This window comes from Salvelinus fontinalis, chromosome 13 (assembly GCF_029448725.1).
Source record: "Salvelinus fontinalis isolate EN_2023a chromosome 13, ASM2944872v1, whole genome shotgun sequence".
Taxonomy (NCBI): domain Eukaryota; kingdom Metazoa; phylum Chordata; class Actinopteri; order Salmoniformes; family Salmonidae; genus Salvelinus; species Salvelinus fontinalis.
The window spans coordinates 33,169,611-33,183,183 of NC_074677.1; the positions used below are offsets into that span (position 1 = coordinate 33,169,611).

The following is a 13,573-nucleotide window of genomic DNA, read 5'->3' on the forward strand; positions in this document are numbered from 1 at the left end:
AGGGACAACGATTGACAGCTGCCTCTGATTGAGAATCATACCAGGCCGAACACAAAATCCCAACATAGAAAATCACACATAGACAAACCCACCCAACTCACGCCCTGACCAACTAAATAAATACAAGACAAAGGAAAACAGGTCAGGCACGTGACAGCTGCACAGGACAATACAGCCGCACAGGACAATCAGAGGGATGCAGCCACACAGCACTACAATGCAGTACCATCATCCTCACACAACTGCATGAACTTGAATGCATCTACACCATCAAATACCCACATAAACTATACACACATCTCTATAGTTTCAGGGCATATAACAAAGGCACTGGGGGACATTATACTAAAGATTTTTTAAACTAACCCAAGATAGACCAGAGCCTGTCATTTTCAATGGGAGCAAATTAATCATAGTGGGCAGAACAACTAAGGAGGTGGGCAGAGCCAAGCACGAGCTAGTGAGATCCTATTGGCCATTCTAGCATTTATTTGCATATTTCCGTTGGGGAAGGCTTACCAGCTTTCAGGAGATGCAGCTCATTTGGAAAACTCTCTCCCTGGGCTTTTTTGAAGATGCCTGTCTCAGCTTCTTGGTAGTCTTCTGCAGAAGGGTCACCACCCTGACTTGCCACCCCATGTAGCACTTCCATAGTAACTTCTAGAAACTCTTTCCAGGTAGTATACTGGCTCACATCTGGGTCTTGGGAACCAGCAACTGCATTGACATCGATGTAGGATTGCTTCCCGAGTTCTGATGTGTCCTCCGCAGGATGAACATTTGGCTTAGCTGACCACTCATCTGGACTTTGAAGGAGGAATGGTGGTCCTTGGCTCCATCTGTTGGGCAAGACTCTGCAAGGTATTTCAGTCTTGCCTCTCATGATGTCGTATTCAGGATTCCTCGCCGAATCCACATAACACCATGCACAGAGATCTGTTAGCTCTTGAATCTTGGCCACTTTGGTGCCTACAAAAACTTTAAAGTGGCAGGACTCCGCATGCAGCCACAACAGCATGGTTGTGGAATCTGTCCACAAGATGATGGCCCTGCCAGAATACATCCGACACTGCTTCTCCATAGACGGCAGCTCCATCCAGATAGGCCTCAATTCAGACTCTCCTGATGAACTGGTGTGTTTTTGTGTTTGCAGGTGTGCGTGCAACCCACAGGTTTATCGCTGTACATAATTAGTGGTCTTCCATCTACCATCCCATAGTAGGAAATGGTATTGGGCATGATGGTTTGCTGTGCAGTAGCCTATAGTTATTATATGCTTGTCCTTTTCTCTGAGGTGCGGGAGGCTGCTTATAAAATCTTCCTCTTCCCGAATTCAAGTCTGCTGCTTTGTGTGGATGACCTGCTGGCTTGTAGGAATAACCTAGCCAACTTAGTGGGCTATGAATCTTTTGCACACAGGGCTTTAAAGGGAACCATGGCCAGGACCCCAGGTAAAGCACTCTGGCCATTAGCCTAATTTCTTAGTGCTCCGCTGCTTGTATAAACTATTTCATTGACTTTGATTCTACAAACAGAGAAGTGTGTACTGTGTTGACCAGTGTGTTGTGTATGTTTTGTTTGGCAGAGACTGTCATGAAATTCCTTGAATTGCGGACAGACAAACTCTCCGGAGTCAGAGACCCAGACACTGGCATGACCACTCTGTACAACAAATAAATGTTTTGTACATGTGGCACATGCTCACACAATAATGTCCCTATTTTGCATTTCAGAACTGCCAAAGATTTTAACCTGATGAGGGATATGAAGATGAAAATGAACTCAAGAAGTATTGTGAGTCACCTTATAAATGCATTTAATCAGCTCTGTTCTGACATTCATGTTTAGGAGATTAAGACAATCCTTTCAATAGTTTTTTATCTCAGGAACTCATGCCAAGGGACCACCCCTACTTCAGCGGTGCTGTGTTGGCAGAGAGGTAAGATACCTATACAAAGGTCTATATAGTTCTGTAATAACCCTATGTGTATGTTCTCAGTGGACAGAATATAAGGACAAGGAATTGTAAGGAATATCCTAAATAAACAATTGAATGATTGACAGGAGTACCTGAGCTTTATTTTCTACTAAAATGCCTCTAGGGGGGGCTTGTGTATTGCTTAATGTGATTCAGAAAACAGTCTGTGATAAGGCTATGTTATGAGTGTATGTGTGTGTGCAAGTATAAGATAGATCCCTGCCTGTACAGTCCTTACTTCTCCCTGGGGGCCTGCATGGAGGGCCTCAACATGCTGTTTAGTCAGCTGCTGGGGGTCTCCTTCCAGAATGAACAGCCCATGGCAGGGGAGGCGTGGAGCGAAGACCTCCGCAAGATGGTGAGAGAACAGTCTGTCTGTCTGTATGACACTCAACACCAATGTCTGGGGGTCCCTTTGAGTGAATCAGCAGAAAATGTAATAGTTGCTGCTTGGCTTTTTGTCATTTTAAAGTCTCGTTACTGTGCTGTTTACCTAGCTGGGGATGGATTTTATTTCAAGCAGTGCTGCATGTCCGTTGGTTCACAGGCTGTTGTCCCTGAGGCAGAAGGTCTTCAGGGATACATCTACTGTGACTTCTTCCGAAGGCCTGACAAACCACACCAGGTAAGACAAGCGGCTGTAGAAATACTGTCTAAAGCCTCTGCTACAGTAAGACACCAGTGCTGATCATACCAAGGCCTTTTCTGTGCCCCCAGGACTGCCACTTCACCATCCGATGGGAGTGTCTGAAGGAGGATGGGGAGTACCAACACCCTGTGGTTGTCCTGATGCTGACGGGATTTCTCTTCTGTCATTTTTGCATGGTATATTTCTATTTTTTCTATTTTTGGCTAGCGCTAAGGTGGCGCAAATGTCAAACACACATTAGTTTGCAATTTTGTCGTGTAAAAATGAGCGCAGTGGCATTTTCCAGCCCTAGTGGCAAGTTCGGCAATTTACCTGTCTAACAATCACTCGCTTGTGCTGAGGTGGGAAGGGTGGCAATATTATGAGGTGTGTCCTTAAAGACAAGCTAAAAGTTACAATTTCATGCAGCACTTAAGGGAGGTTTTCAGACCCAACAAAGCAGGTCTTTTAAAAGGTAACACAGTTGATAATGGCATGGATTTTGAGAGCAGCGGCGCAGCCTATACTGCCGTGACGCACAGTGCCCATGGAAGGAGAGATGTGCCTTTTGTGCTGGTGAATCTTGTATTTAGAAATAATACAAATATATGGTTTCCCCCCATTTTGTTTAATTTGATTAAAATCCAAGCATAGCCTACCCTCACCTTAATCAAGACTGGTTTAGCAGCACGGCATAGGTCCATATTTTTTATCCTGGCCATTAGCCAAAAGTAGCCTGTGAATAAAAAGGTTTTAAATGGTCTACTGAGAGTGCTTTGAAATATTTGAGTTTATTTCCCTCATACTTTTTCATTATTCACAATTCGCATACCTGCATTTCGCTTGTTCAAATAGGCTATCCATCTCCCTTTTCAAAGAGCTCCCCTCGTCCGACAAAGACACGCTCCTCCAAACTATTCAGTCCTCCTATAATAACATATTAACTGTAGTTTTTTTTGAGAATCTGCCTCGCACATAGGTAACGATATAATTGACAGGAGCCCAGTATTTTGTATAGATGTGCAAATACTATGCGAAAAAACATTTAAGCCTACGTTTGCACACATTGCCATGGAACGAGAGAAGTGGTTTATGATATCATGCTTCTGATCTGATCCTATTTAGAAAGATTGTTGTTGGTTTAAAAAACAGATTGATTGGTTTTCGTTTAATTTGATTAAAAACCAAACTTATTAGAAAGAATCACTGTCCATAGTCTTAAATTGCCTTGTCTGTGTTATATGCCCACGGGGAGCAATTATGGTGCCTGTAACTGTATTTAGACATAGCCTATTTAAAACAAGTTGTTTTGTTTTTATTAGATATTTGATTAGAATTATACACAGTCTTTTTAGGCCTTATCAATAGCCTAGTGAATACAATTTAGCTTTTTGACTAAGTTTGGCATGTCGATGTCCAGACTGCAATTTACAGTAGGCCTAGCCCCTATATACAAATGAATGCTATAGCCTAAGTTTAACAATGTATTTCCATATCAAAGCAATTAGAACAATATGGACTGCAAACGTTCAACATATTTCGCATACATGGGGCAGGCTATTTTAACAAACTAGGCTGTCATTATAATGGACCAACATTCTAATTGGAGTTGATGACAACGCAATACATAAAAGACTGTAAATACACAACTTGAACCAACCACATATTTAGGCATGGAGCACATTTTGATTGGCCAGTGAGGGGCCAAGCCTCAACACCCTATGCTCGACACACCCACAATTTAATTATTCATACAAATGTTGATCCACCACCAGCTACTGCGCCCGTAATTCCAGTTGTGAAAATAGCACAAATATTTGTGACACCCCCCGAACTTATAACACTACCACCAGAGCAAAAATTTACCGTTGCGTTATCTTTGCTAAAATAGAGCTCTTCGTGTATATTTGCTTAGTAGACACATTTATCCAGTGAACTACCGTAAATGACTAATAGGCTTAGTCTTCTTGTATTTGTATGACCTCCTGCGATACAGGGCTAGCATTGCATGCTACCGTGAAAAATGTACTACATAGTAAAGTTGGTAAACAAGCTCTTTTGTGAGAGTTTTAGTAAACAACCTCTTTAGTGAGAGACTCATCTTCTCCTAACAATGGTCTTTTCCAGGAACTAGATGCTCGACTGACTTTGCTAATGAAGTTCTTTGCCACAGACTATCGGGTGGTGAATCAGTTTGCACGGCACTATCAGACCGGACAGGTGGGCAACACAAGTTCATACGCGTCTTCTGTAACTTTCCCTCTCACACAGTCCTTCTTAACATTATGGAATCAAATATTTCAAAGCACTCTAGATGGAGTAGCATTAGTTCTTTAGCTGTTTGTCTACTGCTGTGGTTCACAGATAAGGTATCTGTCCTAAGCTGTCCTACCAGACTGTCTATTATAATACTGTAGACTTTGGCAGTCCTTTATTTAATAGTTACGTGACGTATCACTAGATCTCCATAAGCTATGAACCAAATGCTCTTGGCTGCACTTGAACACGTTGGGTTGTGTCATGGTTCTGAATCAGACTGAAAGTCTTTTGATTACACAGACCACAAACATGAGCACTTACTTTTTTTTGTAAGATTATATTTGATATTTTATCAGCAATACCAAACATACACATACAAACGACAACATCATACAAATGTACTGTTGTATCCTCATACCAAAGTCAAGCTAATAGCAAACGTTTCACTTAGCCAAATCTTGAAGGCACGCAGAGGTTCACCACAGAGAAGAAGTCGATAGATGGGTATTTTTTGTTTGTCTCAGAATGATTTGTTTCTATTTCAGCCCCTGCCCAAGAGCATGGTCTCCTTTGTGAATCCAAGAGAATCTGTGGGGCTGCAGACACTCAGCTTCAAGTAGCCACAGTGGCAGTGTCTGTGTCTAGCAGTTTTGTTGGTTGTACCACAACCAATGGGAAAACTATCACTTTACTCATTAAATAATTGGCATGTTTATTTTTTCACAGGTTTTTTTTATGCTGTTTTGGATCAAGTGTGTCATGGCAAGCCAAAAAATCGGTCAACGACAGACATTCTAAAAGAGTTGCAAGACAAATTCTATGGACTACCTTACATTCCAAATACTGTACGTGCATAGATATCTGAGAGTGAGTCTCATTATGGAAACTGTGGATGATATAGTGATCTGTGAATGTCAGATCAACTATTCTCTCCCTGATATAAACCACCCGCTCTGTACCCCTGCCCTGCTAGTGTGTGTGAGAGAGTTATTATCCAGAGAGGAACATAAAACATAGAATAGAAAAACCCAGAGACCTCTAGAGGCTATTTCACAGTTGTAATCACAGTTGTGGGGGGAAATGCCCATAAGAATGATTGTGCTCCCTGAAATGGCTGAAAAACACAGCTAACCAATCTCTACTCCAAGAGACAATTTTCTTGTCCATTCCATCTGTTTTGTTATTAAATAGCAGAGCTCAAATCTTCCTTGGGGTATATTTAAGATAAAAGTACTTTCCCAAATGCGAAAAGACATATAATAGCGAAACTCAAAAATTATTTAGGTTGGACTACAAAATAATACTGCTCTTCTGACAATGTACAGTAACAGTCAAACGTTTGGACACATCTACTCATTCAAGGGTTTTTATTTACAGTTCAAGTCGGAAGTTTGCATACACCTTAGCCAAATACATTCAAACTCAGTTTTTCACAATTCCTGACATTTAATCCTAGTAAACATTCCTTGTTTTAGGTCAGTTGGGATCACCACTTTATTTTAAGAATGTGAAATGTCAGAATAATAGTAGAGAGAATGATTTATTTCAGCTTTTATTTCTTTCATCACATTCCCAGTGGATCAGAAGTTTACATACACACAATTAGTATTTGGTAGCATTGCCTTTAAATTGTTTAACTTGGGTCAAACTTTTAGGGTAGCCTTCCACAAGCTTCCCACAATAAGTTGGGTGAATGTTGGCCCATTCCTCCTGACAGAGCTTGTGTAACTGAGTCAGGTTTCTAGGCTTCCTTGCTCGCACACACTTTTTCAGTTCTGCCCACACATTTTCTATAGGATTCAGGTCAGGGCTTTGTGATGGCCTCTCCAATACCTTGACTTTGGTGTCCTTAAGCCATTTTGCCACAACTTTGGAAGTATGCTTGGGGTCATTGTCCATTTGGAAGATCCATTTGCGACCAAGCTTCCACTTCCTGAATGATGTCTTGAGATGTTGCTTCAAAATACCCACATCATTTTCCTGCCTCATGATGCCATCTATTTTGTGACGTTCCAGCAGCAAAGCACCCTCACAACATGATGCTGCCACCCCCGTGCTTCACGGTTGGGATGGTGTTCTTCCTGTTCTTGCAAGCCTCCCCCCTTTCCCTCTAAACATAACGATTATCATTATGGCCAAACAGTTCTATTTTTGTTTCATCAGACCAGAGGACATTTCTCCAAAAAGTACAATCTTTGTCCCCATGTGCAGATGCAATCCGTAGTCTGGATTTTTTTATGGCGGTTTTGGAGCAGTTGCTTCTTCCTTGCTGAGCGGCCTTCGGGTTATGTCGATATAGGACTCGTTTTACTGTGGATATAGATACTTTGTACCTGTTTCCTCCAGCATCTTCACAAAGTCCTTTGCTGTTGTTCTGGGATTTATTTGCACTTTTCACACCAAAGTATGTTAATTCCTGAGCGGTATGACAGCTGTGTGGTCCCATGACGTTTATACTTGCGTACTATTGTTTGTACAGACTATTGTTAGTACCTTCAGGTATTTGGAAATTGCTCCCAAGGATGAACCAGACTTGTGGAGGTCTACAATTTTTCTGAGGTCTTGGCTGATATCTTTTGATTTTCCCGTGATGTCAAGCAAAGAGGTCAGGTGATTTAAACTGAGTTTAAAGGTAGGCCTTGAAATAGATCCACAGGTACACCTTCAATTGACTCAAATGATGTCAATTAGCCTAAACTTCTGACCCACTGGAATTGTGATACACTGAAGTATAAGTGAAATAATCTGTCTGTAAACAATTGTTGGAAAAATTACTTGTGTCATGCAGAAGTTGATGTCATTACCGACTTGCTTCCGACTTCAACTGTATTTGTACTATTTTCTGCAGTGTAGAATAATAGGGACAACATCAAAACTTTGAAATAACACTATGATGAAACTGGCTCTCATGAGTACCAGCACAGTAAAGGAAGACCCAGAGTTACCTCTGCTGCAGAGGATAAGTTCATCAGAGTTACCAGCCTCAGATTGCAGCCCAAATAAATGCTTCACAGAGTTCAAGTAACAGACACATCTTAACATAAACTGTTCAGAGGAGTCTGCGTGAATCAGGCCTTCATGGTCGAAATGCTACGAAGAAACCACTACTAAAGGACACCAATAAGAAGAGACTTGCTTGGGCCAAGAAACACGAGCAATGGACATTAGAACGGTGGAAATCTGTCCTTTGGTCTGATTTTTGGTTCCAACCGCCATGTCTTTGTGAGATGCACAGTAGGTGAACAGATGATGTCTGCATGTGTGGTTCCCACCGTGACGCATGGAGGAGGAGGTGTGATGGTGTTGGGGTGCTTTGCTTGCAACACTGTCGGTGATTCATTTAGAATTCAAGGCACACTTAACCAACATGGCTACCACAGCTTTCTGCAGCGATACGCCATCCCATTTGGTTTGAGCTTTTCAACAGGACAATGACCCAACACACCTCCAGGCTGTGTAAGGGCTATTTGACCAAGAAGGAGAGTGATGGAGTGTTGCATCAGATGACCTGGCCTCCACAATCACCCGACCTCAACCCAATGGAGATGGTTTGGGATGAGTAATACCAAAGAGTGAAGGAAAAGCAGCCAACAGGTGCTCAACATATTTGGTAACTCCTTCAAGACTGTTGGAATAGCATTCCATGAAGCTGATTGAGAGAATGCCAAGAGTGTGTGCAAAGCTGTCATCAAGGCAAAGAGTGGCTACTTTGAAGAATCTCAAATATAACATATATTTTGATTTGTTTAAGACTTTTTTGGTTACTACATGATTGTGTTATTTTAATAGTTTTGATGTCTTCACTATTATTCTACAATGTAGAAAATGGGAAAAATAAAGAAAAGCCCTTTTGACTGGTACAGTTGGAAAATGTAGTGTTTAATTTCAGGTTTATTTAAGTTTATAGAGTTTTCATATCTGTGCCTGGTCCACACAGGCAAAATCACAGATCGTTGCAGTGACCATATGGAATCACTTTCACCCCGGTCTTTGTTTGGAACCGTGACATTCAGCCAGCCTTTTGGTAGGTCCTTACCTGTCATTGACTGTGAGAAGCAAAAGGGAGGGTTCCCACTGGGTTTGGCTTATAACAAGGAGTTAGAAATAACTATCCAGAGAAAGAATTCACAAAAATCATTCCCCAAGAGATGATAAGCACTGCATGTCTCATTTACACTGCATCCGGAAAGTATTCACGCCCCTTTTTCCACATTTCGTTACGTTACAGCCTTATTCTAAAATTGATGAAATAGTTTTTTCCCCCTCATCAATATACACACGATACCTCATAATGACAAAGAAAAAACAGGTTTTTAGATTTTTGTTGCACATTTATAAACAAACAACAACTGAAATATCGCATTTACATAAGTATTGTTGGGTTCTGAGAATATGAAAATATACTTATTCATGTCACTGATGGAGTGCCAAGGTTGAGGGTCTACACCAGAAGTTAAGGGTTATAGGAGGACGGTATATAGTGGGTGCAACTAAGCTTGGAATGTGTTGAGTGCAGGGAAGCGAGTACATGTGGCAGGCATTGATAAGGGGAGACGGGTGGAGATCTTAGAACCTAACATTGTCACTGAGGGAGAGAGTGTAATGTATAATGTTTACATTATGTCAGGATATGTTATTGTTAGCCATCAGGTATACTCTGGGAGGAGAAGAGACACAGTCTGCTATCAATAACTATGACTGCCTTGACTTGGGGAGGAGTGAGCACTTTGGGGTAGAGATCAGGTTAGATGAAGTGAGGAAGAACAGATATCACTAAGATTCTGTCTAGCAACAGAGATGCATTGTGGAGGAGGAGACTCAGCCTAGGAGAAAGGGTTAAATATTAGTGCTTGTGTGAAAAGTTTTTGTTGTCTGAATTACAGCTGTATCGACCATTTGGGAAGAATTAAACTTGGTTATGCTTCTCTAGTGTCCGTGAGTTATTTACTCAAAATTAGAACCGAACAGTATTCAGACCCTTTTTAAAAATGTAACTAGGCAAGTCAGTTAAGAAAAAATTCTTATTTACAATGACGGCCTACCCTGGCCAAACCCTCCCCTAACCCGGACGACGCTGAACCAATTGCGTGCCGCCCTATGGGACTCCCTATCATGGCAGGTTGTGATACAGCCCAGGATCAAACCAGGGACTAGTGATGCCTCTAGCACTAAGATGCAGTGCCTTAGACCAGGCACCCTCATAGATATCATCCTAACCAACTTGCCCTCTAAATACACCTCTGCTGTTTTCAACCAAGATCTCAGCGATCACTGCCTCATTGCCTGTATCGGTAATGGGGCAGCGGTCAATCGACCTCCACTCATCACTATCAAACGCTCCCTGAAACACTTCAGCGAGCAGGCCTTTCTAATCGTCCTGGCCCGGGTATCCTGAAAGGATATTGACCTCATCCCGTCAGTAGAGGATGCCTGGTAATTTTTTTAAATGCCTTCCTCACCATCTTAAATAAACATGCCCCATTCAAGAAATGGAGAACCAGGAACTGATATAGCCCTTGGTTCTCTCCAGACCTGACTGCCCTTGACCAACACAAAAACATCCTGTGGCGTTCTCCATTAGCATCGAACAGCCCCCGTGATATGCAACATTTCAGGGAAGTTAGAAACCAATATACACAGGCAGTTAGAAAAGTTAAGGCTAGCTTTTTCAAGCAGAAACTTGCTTCCTGCAACACAAACTCAAAAATGTTCTGGGACACTATAAAGTCCATGGAGAATAAGAGCACCTCCTCCCAGCTGCCCACTGTACTGAGGATAGGAAACTCTGTCACCACCGATAAATACACTATAATTGAGAATTTCAATAAGCATTTTTCTCCGGCTGGCCATGCTTTCCAACTGGCTACCTCTACTCCGGTCAACAGCACTGCACCCCCCACAGCAACTCGCCCAAGCCTTCCCCATTTCTCCTTCTGCCAAATCCAGTCAGCTGATGTTCTGAAAGAGCTGCAAACCCTTTTTACTAGCCTGTTCAACCTCTCTTTAGTGTCGTCTGGGATTCCCAAAGATTGGAAAGCAGCTGCGGTCATCCCCTCTTCAAAGGGGGGAACACTCTTGACCCAAACTGCTACAGACCTATATCTATCCTACCCTGCCTTCAGAGCTGGTCATGGTCCTAAACGATATCATAACCGCCATCGATAAGAAACAATACTGTGCAGGCGTATTCATTGACCTGGCCAAGGCTTTCGACTCTGTCAATCACCACATCCTCATCGGCAGACTCAATGGCCTTGGTTTCTCAAATGATTGCCTCGCCTGGTTCACAAACTACTTCTCTGATAGAGTTCAGTGTGTCAAATCGGAGGGCCTGTTGTCCGGACCTCTGGCAGTCTCTATGGGGGTGCCACAGGGTTCAATTCTTGGGCCGACTCTCTTCTCTGTATACGTCAAGGATGACACTCTTACTGCTGGTGAGTCTCTGATCCACCTCTACGCAGACGACATCATTCTGTATATTTCTGGCCCTTTTTTGGACACTGGACAACCCTCCAGACGAGCTTCAATGCCATACAACTCTCCTTCCGTGGCTTCCAACTGCTCTTAAATACAAGTAAAACTAAATGCATGCTCTTCAACCGATCGCTGCCTGCCCCTGCCCGCCCGTCCAGCATCACTACTCTGGACGGTTCTGACTTAGAATATGTGGACAACTACAAATACTTAGGTGTCTGGTTAGACTGTAAACTCTCCTTCCAGACTCACATCAAACATCTCCAATCCAAAGTTAAATCTAGAATTGGCTTCCTATTTCGCAAACAAAGCCTCCTTCACTCATGCTGCTAAACATACCCCCGTAAAGCTGACCATCCTACGATCCTCAACTTCGGGGATGTCATTTACAAAATAGCCTCCAATACCCTACTCAATTAATTGAATGCAGTCTATCACAGTGCCATCCGTTTTGTCACCAAAGCCCCATATAAAAAAAGCAGCATTCCCCAAGTTAGGATGGCTTTCACTTCAGCAGTAATAAATTCATGAACTTCTTTGAGGAAAAGATCATGATCATTAGAAAGCAAATTAGACTCCTCTTTAAATCTGCGTATTCCTCCAAAGCTCAGCTGTCCTGAGTCTGCACAACTCTGCCAGGACCTAGGATCAAGAGAGACAATTAAGTGTTTTAGTGCTATATCTCTTGACACAATGATGAAAATAATCATGGCCTCTAAACCTTCAAGCTGCATACTGGACCCTATTCCAACTAAACTACTGAAAGAGCTGCTTCCTGTGCAGGGAAGGGGTCTGAATAGTTTCCGAATGCACTGTATGTTCTGTAGCCAATTTTGGGTGAAATACTTTCCTTTGTGTAAGCCATATTTGAGAAGGTGCCTAGGAGAGTTAAAAAAATATACATTTTCCAATATAGTGAAAATAAGTGTCTTTAGTTGTAACTGGTACTCTGTCTCAAGGCCTGTCAGCTGAGATTCAATCCCCTCATTGGCTACAGTGTGAAGTACTACTCCTACCTCATGTCGCGTGCTGGAGGCAGTGCTTCCAAAAAGAGAAATTCACCTGTCCATGTTGTAAAAGCAGATGTTCTATTTTCTCAAAGGTCTTATATGTCTGGTCTGCCATGTGAGGTCTCTGCTATTTGACTTTAAAGAAATCTCTACTACCTCATAAATGGATTCAACTCTTAATGATCGGCTATGAAAAGCCAACTGAGATTTATTCCTGATTATTATTTGACCATGCTTGTCATTTATGAACATTTTGAAAATCTTGGCTCTCTCTAATTTTCTCCTTCTCTCTTTCTTTCTCTCGGAGGACCTGAGCCCTGGGACCATACATCGGGACTGCCGGGCGTGGTGGCTCCTTGCTGTCCCCAGTCCGCCTGGCCTTGCTGCTGTTCCGGTTTCAGCTGTTCTGCCTGCGGTTATGGAACCGCCACCTGTCCCAGACCTGTTGTTTTTCAACTCTTAATGATCGGCTATGAAGAGCCAACTGAAAATGATTCATGATTATTATTTGACCATGCTTGTCACTTATGAACATTTTTGAACATCTTGGCATAGTTCTGTTATAATCTCCACCCGGCACAGCCAGAAGAGGACTGGCCACCCCTCATAGCCTGGTTCCTCTCTAGGTTTCTTCCTAGGTTTCGGCCTTTCTAGGGAGTTTTTCCTAGCCACCGTGCTTCTACACCTGCATTACTAGCTGTTTGGGGTTTTAGGCTGGGTTTCTGTACAGCACTTCGAGATATTAGCTGATGTACGAAGGGCTATATAAAATAAACTTGATTGATTGATTGATTCACTCACACTAGTCTGTACATGACAGTAACAACCCACATATACTCACACCCACATATACTATATCACTGTAATTTGTGTTTAGAAATGCAGGATTGTTTTGCCTGGAGTGTTTTGACTTTCTTAGAATCAATTTTGTCTCTGCTCTTTTCATCATGGGGGCTTGTAGAGTGGCAGACTACAGTTCCCTGTCAGTTGCAGTGAAAGCACAGCTCAACCCCCACACAAAGCCAGTACAGTATTCACAGAGGCAGCCATATCCTCATCTGCCTGGCATAAACCCCAATCCTCTCGCTTTCCACTTCTTCTTTCTTTCAAGCCCTCTCTCCCTCTCCTTCTCTACCTGTCTCTCAATCTCTGCCTACTCACCCCCTCCACTTAATCTCCCCACAGGGAGATGGGAGAGCACTATTGCAGGGAGATGCTAGCTCA

At 42.5% G+C, this 13,573-nt stretch overlaps 1 protein-coding gene across 13 annotated transcripts; it reads left to right on the forward strand.

Moving 5' to 3' along the window:
• The first annotated feature begins 503 nt into the window (after nucleotides 1-503).
• On the forward strand, nucleotides 504-13,149 carry LOC129868448 (mitochondrial intermediate peptidase-like). Of its 13 annotated transcripts, XM_055942441.1 has the most exons (7): nucleotides 504-861; nucleotides 1,734-1,794; nucleotides 1,874-1,939; nucleotides 2,184-2,414; nucleotides 2,502-2,603; nucleotides 2,677-2,803; nucleotides 12,657-13,149. In XM_055942441.1, exons 2-7 carry the CDS (start codon nucleotides 1,756-1,758, stop codon nucleotides 12,848-12,850), a joined length of 759 nt encoding a protein of 252 aa, XP_055798416.1. In that variant the 5' UTR covers nucleotides 504-861; nucleotides 1,734-1,755; the 3' UTR covers nucleotides 12,851-13,149. The 13 variants fall into 13 exon arrangements, with proteins under 13 accessions (XP_055798416.1, XP_055798411.1, XP_055798409.1 ...); XM_055942436.1 differs by lacking the exons at nucleotides 504-861; nucleotides 12,657-13,149 and adding an exon at nucleotides 5,411-5,582 and having other exon boundaries at nucleotides 883-1,794; XM_055942434.1 differs by lacking the exons at nucleotides 504-861; nucleotides 12,657-13,149 and adding an exon at nucleotides 4,734-5,404 and having other exon boundaries at nucleotides 1,601-1,794; nucleotides 2,696-2,803.
• The last annotated feature ends 424 nt before the right edge of the window (nucleotides 13,150-13,573 follow it).

Excerpts from the sequence above, each read along its gene's own strand:
- LOC129868448 (XM_055942433.1), top strand. The coding sequence starts at position 1,678 with ATGTTTTGTACATGTGGCACATGCTCACACAATAATGTCCCTATTTTG. Across the intron at positions 1,795-1,873 it reads AAATGAACTCAAGAAGTATT|TTTTTTATCTCAGGAACTCA; the intron begins GTGAGTCACCTT and ends TCCTTTCAATAG. Across the intron at positions 1,940-2,183 it reads GGTGCTGTGTTGGCAGAGAG|TATAAGATAGATCCCTGCCT; the intron begins GTAAGATACCTA and ends TGTGTGTGCAAG.